We start from the raw sequence: 20702 nt of genomic DNA on the forward strand, positions 1-20702 counted from the left end.
GCGGAGTACCTAGGGCTCAACACTATAGTGTCTTTTCTGTTTTCTGTTATTGTGGGGAAAGCTTTCGCTGAAAATAGCCGATCGACAAACTCTCAATGCGACACAGTCACGCAACGTGTCCCATTGTGAGCTTGTCGATCTGCTATTTTCAGCGAAAGCTTTCCCCACAATACCGATGCTGGGGTTTAAGTGGTTAATTATATTACATTCATATTGACCCTATTTCGTGTATTGATCTTCCACGTTCTGGCATTCAGATAAATACAGTAGGCTATGTCAGACTTGGAAGCCTTGCTAGTGGATGGCCTTGGATCAGAACGTAAGTTTGAGAGCCGTCTCCAGGCCCTGAAGGATGCCCACAGGAAGCAGCTGCAGGAGGCAGAGAGGAGACAGAGAGAAGATCTGGACAGAAGGATTCAAAAGAACTCTCTGCTCTCAACAGACATAAACAGAAGGCCCAGTAATGAAAGACATTCGATTAGGTATACTGTGCAGTTTTCCCTCAGTTATCCGTTGTGTTTATAATGTTCATGTCAAATCCGTTTTACACGTAACTATTCTATCATTGTATTTCCATAGTCATTTGGCCCCAAGCCGGTCCAGTTCTACACCTGCCCTGAACTCAGACAAGGAAACATCACAGCAGGTCACCATACAGTTAGAGAGGCTTGTATGGAAATCTCTGTCAAATGTCTCCCGACAATGTCATGATAAGACAAAACCAAAGCCGTTTCAGAAGCACACTCCATCAAACACACTGCTGGAGGACGAGGCAGAGTGTCAGATGCAGTTCCGTGCTGTTCCCGTCCCCAGCCATGTGAGTCTGCCCCTGTACGAAGACATGCTGCGTGTCAGAGAGGAGGAGAGGATACAAGGCCACGAGGAGAGGAGAAACTTCCTCCTCTCCTCACAAAAACCATTCAGCTTCCTGGAGAGAGAGAAAGAGAAGGGAGACAAGTTAACCGAAATGTTAAATCAAGCCACCAAAAATCACAAAAACAAAGCTGCTGTTGTAAGGAAGTCTCTTCCCAAAGAAGCAGAGAAACCGGAAGTCTCTGAACCTCTGAAAGGTGTGTGTGTGTGTGTGTGTGTGTGTGTGTGTGTGTGTGTGTGTGTGTGTGTGTGTGTGTGTGTGTGTGTGTGTGTGTGTGCGCGCACTCGTTCGTGAGAATGGAACACTTCTATTTAAATAAAATACAGTGTCACAGAATGTGTTCTGATGGCTCACTATAGTACTTCTCTTCTGTTAATATAACCAATGCATACTGCACATTATATCTACACCATACAGCTGACACTTCTTCCATCTGAATGTGGTGTTTTTCTAGACGTTCACGCTCAGACAACAGCACAGGAGACCTTGAGAAACTGCAAAGCGCCTGTACAGAATAATAATTCCTCTGGGGACCCTGAACCTCGCAGCACCCTGCGTACAAAAAAGGAGATGTTGGCCATCCTGGATGAGAAGCCTAGTTTCCATCCAAAGATCAACCCTACTGTCCCTGACTTCAGCAGGCTGCACAAGACCTTTCAGACCGATGCAATGAGAAGGACAGAGAGGAAAGATGCAACAAGGTGTAAACCATTCCACCTGCGAACGTCAACTCTCCCCTCAAGACAAAGTAGGATGAGCCCTGAAAACTCACAGGTAGACCATATCCTTTAATTATACCATATATATGCTTTGCTTTATTTAGATAGTAGAAATACATGAAACTGAGGGATGAATAAATACAGGTCTCCAGCCAGAATTGAACCATAATGTTGTGATGAGTTCCGGTGAGCTTCTGGCATGGTGGCAGCCCCAGGATTTTGTTCAGTATTTCAAGACTGTCAACAGAAGTTCAATCATTTTGTGATTTGCAAAGTTGTTAATGTTGCCTTTATTTTGAACTACAATTTCAGTTGGGTCACTTTTCAGACCAGGTATGCTAGTTGTAGTATAATTTCTATTATTTAGAAATGTTTCCCTTTTTTACCCCTTTAATTTGTTTTACCAAAAACATTACAATAATAATAATACAAATGTCACCAATAGCAACACATTGCAACAACATATTGTTTCCTGCAACCAAAATAAATCTTCATATTCTGTCTTAGACTTGGAGGCAATGGTCATTGAAACTGCTTTCCTCCTCAACTATCTCTAACATTTTATATCAATCAATCAACCATTGTTTAATTCTCAGAAGATGAGTTGAGACCCTCTTTTCCACTGGTGCCGAGATTACAAGTTAAGAAAAACACAAAATAACATATTACAATAACAATGAAATGACGAAATAAACAACAAAATCACATCTCATAGTTCATAAATACGTACTTAATTTTAAACCGGTGCAATTAAGGTTAACCAGAGTTGATATACCAGACTAAAAAGGTCCCAGGGGAACAAGGGAAGGGCGCTTGACCCCGTAAATTATGCCAGGTAAGCGGGACACAACACTGAAAAGTATTTCCGAGGTCTATGGAGACAGTCCTGGGACCGTGTAGGCTCCAGTATTCCAATGTAAAAGGGGAATTTAAGTAGGGGGTAAAATCCCAGTCAAAGCTTTGTAAATAAATAGGAACCAATGCTGATCTCTCCAGATAGCAAAGGAGGACCTGCCAACCTTGTTATTGAGGATGCAATGGTGGGTACTGTAACCGCCTGTCATAAATCTGAGAGCTGAGTAGTAAACTGAATCTAATGGTTTTAAGTGTGGTAGCAGTAGCAAATGCATTTCTGTAAATTATGTCCCCATAATTCAAAGCAGAAAGGAAAAGTGCCATGATCTGTTAACGATAGAAGAAACCAAGCTTCATCTGCAACTTCTTAATTATATCTCTTTGCAAAGTTTGTCAGTTCCTGTTGTATCTGTAATAAACCATGCCGATATCCATAAGTTATCTATATTAACCAAAAGCTTTTAAACTAAAAAAAAGTGAAATTTCTTTCCATTAGGAACCAGCGTGGGCGTCCAGCTCTTTAAAGAGAAGTCATTCCTTTGGGGGCTTAACCTCACTGTCCACTGACACACTTCCCACGTACATCACAGATTCTGCAAGACAGCGCTGCATGGCCATCAGGTGAAGCTTACTGTGTTGGCAATATAGCAATATATAAAAGGAAAAAAAGCAATCTACCTTAACCACATGAACCCTAGCATCCCTATTCTGGGCATGTCATTATAGGGAAAGAGATTTGGTGTAGAGGGAAAAAAAGAGGGGACCAAGTATATAGACCATGAAGGACTCAACGTTAATTTGTTCTATGTCCCATATCTTTTTTCCCCTCTTGTGCAGGAACTCAATGGAGCTGAGGGACAGTAAGAAACAAGAGAGTGAAGAGTGGATGAGAAGGTACCAAACAAGGTCCCAAGCCATGAAGAAAGCAGTTGCCATCCGTGCACAGGTTATGGACCCACATAGCAGCTTGAAAGAGGTGTATCACGAAAAACTAAAACAGCATCGGTAAGTGTCGGACTGTCGGGTAAGAAAGGCTGTGTTTGATATCTTTGGTGAAGAGACATCTCAAACAAACAAGAGATTTTGATATTATTATTATATCTGCAATGCTGTTGCTAAGTGTTGTTGATATACACATGACAACAACCACACACTTGTGCCACAGTGGTCTAATCTATAATTTTCTCTTTGACTGTCAGAGAGGCTGACCAACAAAGGATGAGAGATTATGAAAGAGAACTGCGTGACATGAAAACACGAGTCAGCGTACGCCCATTTCTGTTTGAACAGATGAAGCAGGTGAACACAATTATAATTTTAATTGAAAAATTACAGAAAATATAAACTTTCCCAGTTGCATTATTTTTTACCTCTTATTTCCAGAGAAAGGCCAAGGCTCATGCAGAGCAGGCATACAGGAACAAACTGAAAGAAGCCGGGTTGAGTGAGCATTTCGTAGAAGCAAATGGAGTTGCTGCTGAAGTAACGCAGATGACATCCATATCATCATCTGAGGATGAGAAAGATGAACACGCCATTGAAAATGACACTCAGATAAGGTATGCAACATGGGTATGTCTTCCATATAGCACTTGTCTTCGAGTTTTGTCCATACAATCATGTCATACCACTGTATCCGGTGACCGTATGAATAGAACCGGTGCTGGAAAGCCAAAGCCTGCATGTGGTTTAGTCATAATGTTACATTACATAATGCTGTGATTCGGCCTCAGAACCTTTTGGACAAGAAAAGACAAAAAGTGTAGCCAAGTAAAAGTTTCATGTAATTACTATATAGGCATTTTCTAACCCAACATGTCTGATTTAGGGAAGAAAATGTAGACGACGGAGAGAAAATTGAAGAGGTAGAAGAAAAGAGCGTGAAATCCAACGGGTACAAAAAAAAGACATGATCAAAAAGTTCCAGGCGGCATGGATTGTCTTGTGGCCTTTCTGCTTGAGAACAGTGCTGTCCTCAAAAATAATTCATGTCAAGGCTAACTACTGTATGTGCAAAGAGGCAGTTGATAGTTTCAGATGTGTAACTATGAATTATGAAATTGCAATGCATCTGCATTTTCAGACAAATGCTAACACAAAATCTTAATGCTGAGCAAATTAAGTAAACATGCATAGAACTCTATAAGTAATAAATTTTTTAGGGGAAGGGAATTATGCTTGAAGTTTACAAATGTAAATATATTGGTTGTATGATATTCTATCCTCATTAAAACTGAAAATCAAAGGCTAGGTTTTTTTATTTTGCATTAAATAATTGGAATATGAAAGTTACACTGTAGAGCATGATGAACATTTATTCATTTTCCATAAAATAACAGTTCAAAACAAATTGAGAATACCAATTTACCCTACTGTGTCTGTAAAGTGAGTTCTATTCTAAAACAATACGTCTGATGAATAAACGTCATGCTAATCATGTACCACTGATTTATGCCTAAGTATTAAAACTGCCACTCTGGTCAGCTGGCCCTTTCTTTTGGTTCTGTTTAAATAATCATAACAAATAATCTGTCAATGGACAGGTCCCGTGAGGACAGGAAACATCTGAAATGGACATTTCTCGGATGCTTTGGTCAAAGTCCCTGGTTATTTCTGGAGCCACACTGCCACTTAAACAAATAGCCCTTACCGGTCATGTGCCGTCACAAAGACCAGTTCAGTGTTCTGCTCCAAGCCTAAACTCCCACATCAAATGGCCTTTTACACTGGCAATCCTCTGTGAACGTGTACTGAAGTAGTGAACTGCCTGGAATTCCAAGGATATATTTTTTACTAACCAGATGGAAATGTCTGGATATGTAGATCGTAAAATCATATTAAGGTTGCTGTCTTAAGGTCTTGTTCCTGACAACATCATTTATAGTGGATAGTATTCACTCCATTCAATACAGTACATTGTTGATAGACTTTACTGTTTATTATCTGTACATATATTCCTACTATATGCACATATTGCCTGTGTCTATATTTATAAGTACCTAGATCTACACGATGCCTATGTAGTATGTACTCATTGATCCTTTTTACCGTTAATACTTTGCCCATTTTACTGGTGATATAATGCATATATTTTATTTATGTCCGGTCAGTCCAAGTGCAGACGGCCAGGTCAGTCCCTAGGTCTATTTAGGTCATTTATGTTGATAGAATGCACATAATACAGATGCCTCTACTTCTACCTACTGTGGCCTATACACTAAACACCATGCACACTTGGCCAGTCCAGGCGCAGAGGGCTAGGTTAGTTATACTGTCTTTTATATTATATTGTTATCCTTATTTGTTACTACAAATTCTGTCGGTACTTGTTCTCTAATATATCCTTACCTGTATCTTTGTTTGCCCTGACTGCGGTGCTGCTATGACAACTGAATTTCCCATGGGATCATAATTCAACTGAATGCAACCATATTGCCATCACTTCTGGGGTCATTGGATTCTTAATTTTTTACATGTTTTACATTACAGGCGGTCAAAATCTAGATAGCAATTCACTAAATCAAGTGATCTACAAAAAGGAAATACAATATTTCTATGCCTAGGCCTGCGGGGTGTAAAAGCCCAAAGTATTGGTTTGAAATGTGACAAACATTGGCTTTTGTTTGAAGGATCATGAAAAAAGATGTCGAGAAGCTACAGGTCCCTTGCATATTACCTACAGATGTTACAGATAGTCTGAGAGTTCATCCCAACACCTCAAACATCACATGACAAAGCTTCAAGGGCTCCAATAAGGTTGTCATGGGAACCCCGTATCCCTCCCCACGCTGCACTGATCCCTGAGGAGAAGGCTGTCCCTCACATCTCCTGTTGCATTACTGGAAACATCCAGTTTAGAGAAGACACGATCAGTTGAAAAGCCTGATCGATTAATTTAAATAGAATCATTGATTTAGTGATGTATCATGTACATATTTCTAATATGTGCCAAATTGATTAATTTATTGTTTTAACATATAAGTAATAAGATGTATGATGACGTTATGGACTGCAGGGTAACTACTGTATTTAAGCCATTTCAAGATGTCCATTTGGGTTCAGATAACATGTCGAGCATTTACCATCATTTTGTACTTTTGTTTTGACCTTATTTGACTGCCATTCTAAATTAATCATATAGTTAGGCAGAAAAAAACCCAAGATGAATCACTTATAAAAACTAGACCAGGAGACCTGGATGTGCCAGACCCCTAGTGGTTAAATACTCGAGGTGACGTCGAGGTGACGTCATGCCGACATCTGAATGGCTGGGTAGGAAAAGAGGGACAGACCGACCGACAAAGCCTCATGTACGCCGACCCCCTGGGTCTGACAAAGAATCGTTTAGTTGCAGAAAAGTCTTAGAGTTAGGGTTAGGTAAACAAACATAATGAACAAACTACTTGCGTGGTGTCCCTATTTCATGTCATTATAGGCATATATACTGTATGTAAATATATAAAGTAGATGTATATAAAGTATATAAAGCCGCTGTGCTGTCTTCACACCTAGATTTATATAGATCATAATATTTCAGGCTGTGCGAAGCGGCCTGAAAATCCACTTCAACGTGGTCTCCATATATGGGCATGTCAAGTCGATTTAACATAATGTCACGTTTTGGGACGTATTGCAGAATTCGCACACGGTTACATTGCAAACACGAGTACCAATGTCACATTTTGGGACATTTCGCACACGGTTACATTGCAAACACAAGTACCAATGTCACATTTTGGGACATTTCGCAGCCGTTAACATTAGAACGCCGCCCACCCATTAGCCAATTTCAATACTAAATTCACAGACTCAGGAACGATGCAAGTCGGGAACAATAAATGCGAATAGTAGATAGGAATGTAACAGGGAGACTACAATATCCTCTGCTCATTGTTATTATTATATTTTTTGTATAACTATATATCATTTATATATACATAATATACATACACGTATATATAACTAAATCTAATATTTTCGCTATTCGTCGTACAACAAAGTATATAAGGCTTAAGTGCTTAAGTCAAAGTAAGGACTGATTCTCTGCAAAGGAATGTGAGAGCACTCCACTGCCGCCTACAATGTGTAAACAATCTACAGTGCCTTACAATGGGGGCGCTGAGAGTGGGAACAAACAACATATCTCATTTAGATTAATAACAGGGTGAGTGTTTGGCCACCACATATTATGATCAGGGTGTCTGAGGAGTGGCCTCTCTTAGCAGATCAACAATATAATTTCACCAAGGAGGTCGCTCATTATTTTAGCCGCCATACGATATTAAAATTCCCACACGTTTAATTCTGAGTGCAAGGGCAGCAAGTCCGTTGCTTGTCCAGTGCCAACGAGGGCACCGCGATTTCTTTTAATTTAAGATGAAAGCAGTGTATATTAAAATCAGACAGTGGTGAAGTTCACTAAGGGTCAAAAGAGACACGCCCACGGTGTAGATGATACAGGCCTCAAATGGATCACTTCATCTTGAAAACAAACCACTTAAGAGCACCTTATTGTTAACATTTAAATTAAAGGTTATTCTGCAGTCCAACACCCAATGTACACCCAAAATCCCTTTTTAACTACTTAAGCCCTATATATACTTCGCTGTACAATGAATAGCAAAAGACTTCATAACACTTGCTATACATTTTTATAATTATGCATAACAACTTATAACAAGGTTTATGAAGTATTATAAGTGCTGGTCATAATGCATTATAAGCTCAGTGGAACAGCACATTATAATTACCATAAGTTAATCAGTTATAAAATTGTTATGTATAATTATGAAGTGTTATGAAGCCTTGTAACTGAATTATAATGCATTGTAAATGCGATTATAATGCATTATAGACCCCACCTAGCTTAAGTTAAGTGTTACCTGGTAGTTCTAATGTGCTGAACCGCTGAGCTTATAATGCGTTATGACCATCACTTATAATACTTCATAAACCTTGTTATAATTATTATGCATAATTATAAACATTTATACCGAGTGTTATGAAGCCTTATGAATGCATTATAATGCATTATAAATGTGATTATAATGCATTATAAATGTGAGTTTAATATTTTCGAAAATAATGACATGCCCAAAATAGGGATAGGCGCCAGGATGAAAGTGGTTAAAAAGTAAGGGCCAACTGTTGGTTTGTATGTTTGTTTGTGTTTGTGTTTGTGTTTACATGCGCAAGGTGCCCCCCTGGTGCTGTCGCTGCCAGTTCACCTGCAGGAGGAGCTGTGGCTCATCGTTGCAGCCTCAGCGAAGCGAAACAGAGAGATCCCTCTTTTTCTCCTTCAGTGGCATGAATAATATCACTGCTCTGGAGAGAGAGCATATCAAGAGAGAGAGAGAGAGAGAGAGAGAGAGAGAGAGGGAGAGAGAGAGCAGTTAGTGTGACAGATAAGAGCGTGGTAGGACTTGTATCCCTCTGACTGCACCAGGAGCAGTGGAGCGAGAGAGAGCAAGTGCATCAGGGTGTCAGGCAAGTCCCTGTGTGCACACACACACACACACACGCACACGCACACGCACACGCGCACACACACGCACACGCGCACACACACACACACACACACACACACACACACACACACACACACACACACACACACACGCACACACGCACACAGAGACCTCACAGTCTGGCTCTGCCATAAGAAGTTCAGAAAAAAGTGTACTATAACCAAGGTACAGCATGCTTCATACATACTTTGCCAGGGATCGCATCCAACGTCTCGATGTATAACGCTGTCGCTGTCTCGGCTTGATGCTCCACTGTGCTTTCCAGGTGGGTCGGCAGAAGTGTCCTCTCGTGGAGTCACTATAGCATATTATGGCTTTCCTCCAACTGCACCTTCATCTGGTCCACTAGAATAGCTGCTGCTTCTCCACTATAAGAACTTCTGCACGTGCACAGAGACAAGAGAGAGAGAGCGAGGATGGCAATGGCAGAGAAGGACAAGGAGCTGATACGAGGCAGCTGGGAAAGCCTGGGGAAAAACAAAATTCCACATGGTGTCATCATGTTCAACAGGTAATATTCTTCATGATCCTTACATCCTACATGGTTGCATTGATGGGAATGACAGTTAAGTGAGAAAACAAACAAACCTAACTTTCAAGGTCCTTAGTCTGTGCAACAGATACTTCACATGCATTGTTTTGCACAAACACAAGAAGAACATGGTAAAGAATAGCTGCTATGTTTTGTGTTTGTAAGTTAATTGTTGGAGTGCAGTCTTGCTAATGTAGCACAGGTGTAAAGAGAAGATAACGTATGCCAGCTCCTCCTGCACAGCACACTTGCACAGCACACTTGCACTATCTAGAGACCAGAGGCTTGACTTGTTGCTTGGCGACAAACAGCAATAATCTACAATTTACTTTGAGACAGCAGCTGCCAAAAGGAGACGCGAGAAGACGAGATCTGATTTAGCTACAAATTATAGAGGGATATTGTGCCTGTGTGTGTGAGATGTTTGGCAACACATATGTCAACTGTATGCACCTCTGGTATTGAATAGTGTGGCATGTGTGCACAGCCAAATCATCAAATGTTAAATGGACCTGTGAGGGTTAAATTAAATAGTTAAATAAATGAATGGTTTGAACTGTGAACTGTATGTGTCTGTTGTAGAATGTTTGAGCTGGAACCTTCACTCCGCGATCTCTTCAACTTCAACACAACCTTCAACACAACCTCCAATGCTGCATTCCTAGATCATGTCACAAGGGTGAGCTCAGCTCACCACAGCAACCGCTACAAGTATACACACTGTATTAGTACAGCAGTTCACTCTCAAGACACAGTATTGAGCTCTTCAACATGTGCTTGTGTATATTTATAAGCACGTGTGCATCCGTTTTCTTCTTTGTACTTATGTGCTTCCAGGTGATGCTTGTCCTCGATGCAGCCGTCAATAACCTTGACAACCTTCTCGCCCTGGAGGACTATCTGGTGAAACTGGGAAGGAAGCACGCGGCAGCAGGAGTCAGCACCAAGTCATTTGGGGTAAGACAATCTTACCACGGCAATTCAAAATTCAACAATCCATAAATGCGCCATGACATCTCGGTGACCCTCTTTGTGCATGTGTCCTGTACCTGCTTGTTCCCTTGTTTGTTTTGGGCTGCTTTTTAGGTGGTGGGGGAGTCCCTCCTCTACATGCTGCAATGCAGCCTGGGTGAGGCGTACAGTGCCCCCGTGCAACAAGCCTGGCTCAACCTGTACACCATTGTGGAGGCGGTCATGAGCCAGGGGTGGACTACGAACAGCGAGCACAAGGCCGACTGACACAAGTCGTTCAACATTAGTTGCCATGGAGTGAGGTTGTGTAACTTTGCAGATCGGCTGATTTGGCTGCTGTACATTTCCTCTGTGATTACGGGTTGTGTTTGTCTGCGAATGTACGGTGTAATCACGCACAGCAGTGATAGCTGGATCGACTGACATTCACAGAGTTCGCTCTCTTTTTCTGTGGATGTTGTAGCTACTTGACCCTGCTGCTGCTATAAAGTGGAGAGGATTTTTGTCAGCCTGCTTTGGCTCTGCTAACATCATATGAGGTCCTCACATCGGGATGAGGCTTTAGGCTATAACTGTTCCAAGTTTAAACTGCTTTGTAAATAATGGCATCGATATATATCTACTCAAATGATGACAATGCCTGTGGTGGTCTTTGTGATGTATCTTTTAAAAAGTTGCACAATAGTGAAACACTGGATATTACATTTGGGCATCACACTCTAAACAAACTGTGATGATTACTGTGCCCCACATTGGCAGCTTCTGATAGAACTTGGAACACAGTGATACTGAGTCCTTTACAAAAATCGATGCAGAACCCATTAAGACTGTTTGTTTTGTGGATTTATTATTTAAGATGGCAGTAACCTTTAACCTAATGATTAACCACTTTAACTCTGGCGAAATGTTTTAAATGTTTTGAAAGATGATAAATTCTTTGAAAATAGCAGATATGCAAGCTCACAACACATTGTGATGCGATGCTTTGTGAGTGTTTAGATCAGCTATATTTGAAAAAAAAGTAAGACTGAACATAGGGCTTAAGGGGTTTTCATTTAGGAAATACTCGAATAGACACTGACATGAACTGTTACATTCTCTCCGATAGCTTCTTCTGTGATCTCTATGACTGTTAAGGCATCCATGTGCACCTCAGTTAACATGGTGCATGATGCCTCTTTATTCACAGACTCAATAGGGGCTCGACTGTTTCTGACTGTTAATCTCTAACCTTGCTAGACTGTTATTGTTAGAGTTTGGATGTAACAGACATCTTAGCTCAAAGAAATGAGAGCATCATTTCTCTTTGACTTATTCAGTTTTGTCCCACTGGTATTAGTGTGATGTAGTTTCGCTGTAGTTTATCTCAATAATGCCTATTAATCCAAACATTGTTAATCTAGCTCCAAACACTTTTGACCACATTAACACAGCGACCATTTTGCGTTTACTTCATAGTTGAGGGATGGGGAAACATCCAGGGGGGCTTGAAGACCTGTTATGCATTATGGTCACAATAAACATATATTGCACCGCCACCATATAAAACTGGGACTGTGTTTGGGACTGGGACCCAATTATAGCATTCCCTTCAATTTATCTAGATCAAATCTCTTGCGATAATCAGTTGTGTGAATTAGAATTAATATTGCTGCTATAACATTTAATTTTTCTTCCTCAGTTCTTTACATTTACTCTCATAATGCCAAGTCATTTTGCAACAATATGCCAAGTATTTGATAACAATACCACACAGCTGCTGATAGGTGGTTATTATCGCTTTAGTCTGAGTTTACATTCATAAAGTTTATTTTTGTATTCTGAAGTGTATCTGCTGTGATAAGAGAGCTGATATATGCCCTCGAAATATTTAGCTTTACGTGACTTTTCCTGTAGAATAATTCTGTCTCAACACAAGTCAACCACATGATGTGTGCTGTACTAAGGTAGATAATTAACCAGACACTTTTGCTGCCCCCAAAGGAGCAAATCAGTGCAACCAGAATAATATTTTATTCAGTGTAATGGCTGTATTTGCTTTTATTTAATTTTATTATCTACATTTCAGTGGGAAAACATTTTATTTGTGAACTTGAATATCCCTGCATAGTCTGCTCAAACCTGTGCTTTTTCCAGCTACAAGTGTATTGTTTGTTAACTGACTGTGTAGGTGTTGTATTTATAGCTGTTCCTTTCTTAGTAACAGTACATGCACATTGTGGCTCATCATGTCTATTTTCAATTAGCTGAGAGTAGCTCTATTTGGCAGCCGTGATTGACAACTGTTTGTTAACTCCTTAACATCCAGGTCTGTTCATATTGGGTGTGTCAAAGTCTACCTCATTATCAGCTGCTAATGAGCAGCTCTGATTTCACCAAGCTATTCTTTTACCAAAAAACGAAAACCCATTTGACAGTTGATGCAAATAGGCACTCTCTCGACCAAACAGCTCGTAATCTACAATCTACACTTTATGTAACATGTTGTGTGCTTTCTTGACACTAAATAAAGACATATTCTAATTCAGCAGCGTGTTTTTCTTTACCCGCAGTCAGTTTGTTTCAGTCTCCGACCGATAACTGATAGTTGAAATGCTATGTTCAGTGTTCAAGAAATCATTCATATTATGCACGATTTCTCCTACTTTCTACTCTGAATGCCTGTTCCCTAGCATTATGTAAGAGCCGTGTGCTGAATGGCTAATTCCCCTCGGCTACAGAGGCGAGGGCAACCTCAGCTGAATATCAGAGCGCTATAGGCATATCAGCCTACTTAAACATGCAACAGCACAATGTCACACTAAGATCATCTCTAGAACTCCACCTTGCCCTGACAATGAACACAGTACTGTTTTTATCCTCTTGCAAAATATTGAAAAAAGTTTGCACGCAACAGTACACAAAATGCTTGTTTGTGTGATTGTGTGTGTTTGCTGAATACGTGGCAGTGACATAAAAAGGTTGAGAGATGGGGAGACTTATGATTTAAGAACCTCATTAACTGCACTGGGCTCGTTACTTCCACAAAGAATTCACACGCTCAGTTTGGCTGCATCACTGTTAATGTCACATCTGTGGGCCGACTGTCTGTTGCTGCTGTTGGAACAGTGGCTGACATCATGGCCCTAATTTGACATGGCCCTAATCTGTCTCTGTGCACTGCCAATGTTATAAACACTCTCAGTCCCAATGAAAGTTGGCTTTATGCATGCTGATGCAATGTTACTCGTCCCACTTCAGCCCACAGAGCAATATGGGGGCCAACACTCGTCTGCTGAGGCGAGGCTTTCAGATTTTTTTGACCTGGCCTCGTCTCAGGTCACTAACCAAATGTGTGAATGAAGTGTGTATTTAATAGGTTTAAAGGGATAGTTCACCCCCAAAAATATATTTTTTCTATCGATTAGTCACCCCATGGAGACTTGAATTCATGGATATTTTGTTGTTTTTGTCGCATTCCTAAGCCAATAATTTGATGACAAGTGGACCGGTAGGCAGCAGTTCCGGTAGGAGACACAAAGGAGACTCTGTGAACCACTGCCGGTCATCAAATTATTGGCTTAGGAATGCGACAAAAACAAAACATATAAGTCTCCATGGGGTGACTAATGGATAGAAAAAACGTTTTTTTTTCTCCAAAAATTGGAAATTAGCAGATCTACAAGCTCACAAGGCATTGCGATGCAATGCTTTTGTGAGTTTGTAGATCTACTATTTTCACTATTCATCATATGATGAAGTATATAGTGTTAACCACAACATAAATTACGGACATATGCTCACAGCACATCATTGAATGCTCCCTGGTTTTAACCGGGGAATACGTATAGGCCTCTATGGGTCCAGCAGCTAACTCACCCCTGAGAGCTGGAGTGCTGATTCTGAAGGTTGTACACTGACACTCTAGAGAAGAGCCTGTGAGAAAAGAAAACACACATTATTTTTAGAAAGTCTGCAATGTGTTTTGGAATGAAGGGGGATTGAACGTTGTCATGGCAACTGTGAGGGTCCAGAGCGGCATGTATGAGTGTTTGGTTTTGGTGAAAGAGAAGGGCTAGGTACTTCAATCTCAGCTGATAAATCATATAGGAGGATGGGGGGGGGGCTCGCAAACCAAGATGAATCTAAGACAAAAAATTAAATCCGGCTCTGTCACCAGAGCTGTCACTGCACAGCCAGCAAAACCTTTGCAACGCTGTGGTATTGGCTAATTTGTACTTTGACGTATGACCGTGTCGCTTGCTGAAAACAACTGCTTTGTTTTTTTTTGTTGAACATTTGTTATTTTCGGTAAGCAACGCGACAAAGAGTGGGTAGAGAAGCCGCCTAGGATCAGAAGGTCATCGGAAGGTCAACCTTAGCTCACCCAGTTTACAGTTCAATTCAATTCAAATCAATCTTTATTTCAGACCCAGGGAGATCAATATCACAATTATACACAACAAAAAAAATTGTTGAGCAAGACACTCAAACACTTAAACCCTATATTCTTAGTTGCCCAGGGTCCCCCTTGCCTCTATACTAGACCCTCTCCTTTTTTCACTCTACACCAAGCCGGTCTAAGCTCATGTGCTGTGAGCTTGTAAATCTGCGATTTCTGCTGAATATTTGCCCCAGAATAGGGACACTATAGGTTCAAGGGGTTAACCCCTGAACTGCTCCCCAGGTGCCAGGCATCCATGGCTCCTAATAGCTAGGATGGGTAAATGCACAGGGCAAATTCCACAATATGAGCAAATGTACTGTGGCAAAATATCACAACAAGAACAATCCTATGGGCAACACAGCATGTGAAGAAAACTACATAATATGAAGGTCAGAGTTAATGTTGCAAACATACTTGGATACGTGGAACTATTTGAGCAACAACATTATGTTTACCAAACAAGAGCAACTGATTAATACAAATTTGCATGTTGAGACCCATTAGGGACTGACAATATGGCCTGTGGCAGGAGGTAGAGACATTTTCTATTCTAATCATCTGGGCTGGAGAGGGGAGAGCGGTGTGCAACACACCCAGAGGGATTCACCTTTCAACAGAGGCAAACTGTAGCAGTTGCCAGGGGTGACGGGGGTAAATGTCAGTTATTACTCACTTTTTCAGAATTGTCAGCAACAAAAAAGGCTGTAAATAATGACAGGTATACAGTCATATACTGTACAACACGAGTGTTGCCTTTTCCCACTTTTAATCACTTACTGAAAGTGATTATTTGATCCTATATTTTATAGTCTCTAGACTCTAGCCGATATACAAGCTGATCAACAAGCTCACAAAACAATTCTGAAATAGCGAAGGTAGCCGATCGACAAGCCACACAGTAGCTGTGAGTAACAGATGAGCCTGGCTCCAGTTCTAGAGAGTGACTAACATTGGAAACCATCAAAACCAACAACATGAGGCAGCAAGTAAAAAGTCAAAAACGTTTTACTTTTATAATAATCGTTAATTAAAGCAGGAGCAGAGGAATATGGGGGGGAGGAGGGGAGTGTAGGCCGTCGGTTCTGTCTATGTTTGGGGGAAGGGGGGTAGGTTGCCTTTCAGGCAGTCCAGGGTTAAAATCCATTAAAAGAACTGTAAGATCAGAGTCATTATTGCCACAGATTCCGTAATTAAAATCCAATTACAATCAGAACAAAGTTCACTTGTATCTTGTGCATGAGGGTTACTTCCCTTTTCAATGGGGGTCCAGTTGGCTTGCGCCCATCATCTCTGCGTCCAGGAGGAACTGCTTCTCTTCTCCTGCCTTGGGCTTTAAATAGGGAGCGATCAAGGAGCCCAGGAAGACTAGCGAACACTTTGTGGAAGCCAATGGGGATCCTAATAAAGAATAAAGCCCAGCACCAATAATTCAAATAAAATAATTAGTCATTAGCTCATATCCTGCACCTTCTCAACTTTACTAAATTGCTTAACTGCTCTTTCCATTGACTATACACTGGCATTCTATACACTACAACTCAAAAGAAAAGTAAAGAAAATACTCACAAATCTATAAAATATCTAAAGAAATCAAAGCTGCACTAAGTAACTTTCTCTTCTACCCCAGGTTTGAACCCGGTTTCCTGCGCAAGTGCTGACATCTTTACCTTTGAGCTAATAGAGCCTGCCTTTTTGCTGAAATTGAATCTTGATCATCAGGTCAAAATTCATGTCAGATCCTGTGTCTACTGTAGGTGAGACATGTAGTAATCATTGCTACAAAGCGTTTGTTCGGTCACAGGGGTCTCTCCAGCTCTTTAGTAAACAGAATATATAGTCAGGGGATATTAAAACAATCTTGGAATAAATTCCTTACCAAAAAAAATCTTCACCAATGTGTTTGTAAAGGTGTCTAGTAACACATCTCAGAAAGACTGAAATGCAGTTTCCCTAGGAGAATTTGTGACAGCTCCTGAAAGTTGGGGTACCCACCATAACCTTATGCGGGGAAAAAAATCTAATTTTAATTCTGTTTTAAGTAGCATGTGAGGGGTCAAACTAGGGTGTTTTTATGATTCTGAATCCATTGCAAGCATTTGTTTTGCACCAAAACCACTCCTTGGGCTAAAAACGGCCATAGCCATCCTTTTCCAGGTATACTTTTTGTGTAAAAAGACCATTGAGATTGGGCTGTTTTTAGCCCGAGGAGTGGTTTTGGTGAAAAACAAATGCTTGCAATGGATTCAGAATCATAAAAACACCCTAGTTTGACCCCTCACATGCTACTTAAAACAGAATTAAATTTATATTTTTTTCCCCATATAAGGTTATGGTGGGTACCCCAACTTTCAGGAGCTGTCAAAAATTTCCCTAGGGAAACTGCATTTCAGTCTTTGTGAGATGTGTTACTAGACACCTTTACAAACACATTGGTGAAGATTTTTTTTGGTAAGGAATTTATTCCAACATTGGACATTTTTCTGCTAATATCCCCTGACTAATAGTACATTTTCAGGTAGGTGACACATTTTAAGCCAATCAGAGAGCACTGAAAATGCATTTTCTGTTTAATAAAGAGCTGGAGAGACATGGGAGACTCCTTATATGGACAGGACACTCTATAATAACAAGCACTATCAGAATATAGACCCATTTTGCAATTATTTTTATAATTGCAAATCACTTACCCTACCTTTAACACCTGGCCTGCTGTTTGGTAAAAACAACTTACTATAATAGTTCCCCGGATTATTGGGAACCCAATGTTCATTCATGCATAGCCAATACTGCTCTGCATTGCAGTTGTTAGGTGAAGGCAGAGGTTCATGCAATGCCCCCTTCGATCATCTGCTGTGACTTTGGGGGCCAATGAGGTTTGTGGTATGCATAGGGGCTGATCCCTGACTAGTTTATATGCAGGCTCACTGCTTCAAATGTCAGTTCATCAAGGAAGTGAGCTCCTGCATTCATTAGCCTTGTCTCCCCAGCTCTGGCAGGGAACAGTTTTAGATTAAGGTCTCTGGTCTGGTTAATGCATGTTTTTTAGACAGCCAGTCTGATCAAGAGAGAAACCTCATAACATTAGATCCGCAATGTCTCAGGAAAGTCAAAATGAAACGAGACGGGTCTTATAAAGGCATGGCAATCTGCAATTTACAGGGCGGCTGTAGAGTGGATAGAGGCCGTCTGGTAATCAGAAGGTCACCTTCTGAGCTAATCTTGACCATCTGACCAGCCATCAGCTGGGTGAAGCTGAAATAGAATTTCCCCAGCGGGATGAATAAAGGTCTACCAATAAATAAATACATCTGTAGCTACAGTATGGATAATAAGTGTGCAGTTTGTGAACGAAGCAGCAATTAGACTTTTTCACATTTTGACATCATTACCAATTAATGAAGGTTCCTTCTATTCAGGTCAAATAGAGTCAGGGTGCTGGTTTTGTGCCTGTTGACTCGTGGGAATGGCTCTGCTAAACTAACGGAACACAACCTTATTTTACGTCAATATGGCTGCCGTCTAAAAGTTTTAGATGGGCTAATGTGCTACCATGAGCTTAGCAGCACGAGGTGAGCTTCGATTGGTAAGGCAGTGCGTTGTTTTCCTACCCGATCGTAGTAACTTGGCAACTCCCCCTTCTGTGACGCCTTTACCCTAGTCATTGCATAAGTATAATTCCAAGAGGATAGCACTGGCCGGCTTTCCTCCGTGTTGGCGCTGGCACTGCCTGGGGGTGGTGGGATTCATTACGATTCTGTCCCTATCGGTACATAACTCGAACAGCGCTGAGTCAGCTCTAGTGGACTTTGCAACATTCTGAACAAAAACTATGCCTAAATCGAACCTTAATCCTAACACAATAATTTGCGACACATTTTAATGTACATTAGGTTAATAAACAACGGCGGGAGAGGGATTGGATTCCGAGGCACTGGGAATGGAAGTCTAATGCTTTCCGGTCAAGGAAAGCATGCTCTAGACCAGATCACACTGGTCAATTCGGAAAGAAAACCAGGCTTTCCACATGGCGGAAAGCCGAGGTTAGCAGCATCAGCTGAGTGCTAAAGTGTCTGTGCTGTGATTGGTGTGGCAGCCTCAGCTGAGCTGTGTATGGTTGGTCACTGTGATTGGTCAACTTTTGTGGGGACTGTGATTTTTTTGTAGCAGTCAGCTGACCTTTATAGTTCACTGTGATTAAGTCTACTTTCCAGGACAGATGGTCAATACCGTTATGTCAATACTGATGGACATTAATTACCGAGTCCATAGGATATAGAAAGATGGCGGATTTGAAATTGCTGAAAAATAGGCTTCATTTGCGGTTTGTGGAGTCTATGGGCGTAACTCTGTCCATACTTTTTTAATGTCCATGGTCTAGACAAATGCTAAACCCAGTGTAGATGGCTGGCACCTTCGCCACGCCATAATTACGTGGCAGACAGGTGTCGACCAGCTTATATTTTTCCAATGAACAATATCTGTCTTAATACTTACAAAAAAAAAACACCTTGACCTTGAACCGTGACCTTAATCTTCATCATCAAAAAGGTATAAGATGTAATAAAATAACCTTCATAAAACATACCTCTGTGTGCTTCACCTCTTGTTCACTGTTTTTAGTTATTTACCTGAACATCACCGATTCCTCTAAAGCAGCAATCAAAAAACAGGGTCATATCCCAAAGATAATTCTTGAATTGTTTTGACATTCAACTTTCACAACTTCATATTTGTAGGAGTCAAGGAGTCATGGCCAGCAAAAGTACATGCTTGTGTATACATGTGGCCAGGAGGACGGGTGTGTTTAAATTGAGCTTTAGGTTTCAGTTACCGTCCTCCGCCGCCAAAGGGCCAGTAATGATCCAGCGTTTCGGACAAAAAGACAGAAAGCAATACATCAATCCTGAAAGCAACATACAGCGTTACAGTAAGTGCAAACACATCCCCTACTATTAACCATATGCTGTCAGCTGTACACTGGCTCTCAACCTGCCTTCCTGCAGAGTGCAGACCACAGCTTTGGAGAATTATAAGGACTTCATGGCACGGGATGAGTGGAAGGAGCTGATTTCTTTTTAATTTCACATTACAGCACTTTTTGACAGATGAAAATCTGTCAGGCTGACGGGGGTCAATCACGAGCTGGTCCTTAACCTCAACCTTGGAGAAATAACAACCCACATTTACAGCTGGCTGGGCAATGTTTGTCCTCATTTTACTGCAAGTCAATGATTCTGAGAAATCTATATTAAGAAGTTAAGATTTACCAGTTTACCAGCAAGACAAAGTCTGGAAAAACCACTGAATCTCCAAATAGACATAGCAAAGTCTACAGCAATGATTTCAGTATGTGAACAGAAATGGCAGATGTACAGCAAAGCAAATTAAGCATTAAATCTAACATTTCCTACTAGGGACCATGAAAATTCAGTTCTCTTGATTCTTCGTGACACAATTTTTTACTCTTTGCAAACGATCGCAGTGGTCTAGTCAATTCATACGAGCATTATAGAAACCAATCTATGTTGTATTTTTCAGGACAAAATGATTCTGATAGACTTTTAAAGCAGAAACCAGAGCACAATTGGGCAGCTCAGAAACTGATCCCTTGGGAAGATTTCTGATCCATCCTTCAAATAGATTTACAGAATCTTTACCCACATTTCTTGTTTTCTATTGTCAGCTATTGTGTTCAGCAGAAACCAAATTTCCATTGTTCTTCACATGGAACAAATAACTTTAATTTTGTAAGACACTGTAACAGTCCCTTCAGTTCATAAACCACAACTGAAAAATT

The 20702-nt window shown here is 40.8% G+C and overlaps 2 protein-coding genes across 2 annotated transcripts; both read left to right on the forward strand.

Annotated features, from left to right (window-relative positions):
* Positions 1-273: 273 nt before the first annotated feature.
* Positions 274-8758, forward strand: fam161b (FAM161 centrosomal protein B; the record flags this gene model as incomplete). The annotated part of the gene is made up of 9 exons (XM_080414201.1): positions 274-482; positions 580-1070; positions 1329-1648; positions 2945-3069; positions 3286-3453; positions 3648-3747; positions 3832-4007; positions 4277-4342; positions 8644-8758. The coding sequence occupies 9 exons, from the start codon at positions 274-276 to the stop codon at positions 8756-8758; spliced, it is 1770 nt and encodes a 589-aa protein (XP_080270327.1).
* Positions 8759-9268: 510 nt separating this feature from the next.
* On the forward strand, positions 9269-11031 carry ngb (neuroglobin). Its single transcript, XM_080414400.1, has 4 exons — positions 9269-9486; positions 10090-10186; positions 10345-10464; positions 10594-11031. The coding sequence occupies exons 1-4, from the start codon at positions 9392-9394 to the stop codon at positions 10744-10746; spliced, it is 465 nt and encodes a 154-aa protein (XP_080270526.1). The 5' UTR covers positions 9269-9391; the 3' UTR covers positions 10747-11031.
* Positions 11032-20702: the final 9671 nt, after the last annotated feature.

This window comes from Gymnoscopelus braueri (genome assembly GCF_963280865.1).
Source record: "Gymnoscopelus braueri genome assembly, chromosome: 19".
NCBI lineage: Eukaryota > Metazoa > Chordata > Actinopteri > Myctophiformes > Myctophidae > Gymnoscopelus > Gymnoscopelus braueri.

Coding starts and splice junctions, on each gene's coding strand:
- ngb (XM_080414400.1), top strand. CDS start 9,392: ATGGCAATGGCAGAGAAGGACAAGGAGCTGATACGAGGCAGCTGGGAA. Junction 9,487..10,089: donor GGTGTCATCATGTTCAACAG/GTAATATTCTTC, acceptor TGTCTGTTGTAG/AATGTTTGAGCTGGAACCTT. Junction 10,187..10,344: donor TCCTAGATCATGTCACAAGG/GTGAGCTCAGCT, acceptor ATGTGCTTCCAG/GTGATGCTTGTCCTCGATGC.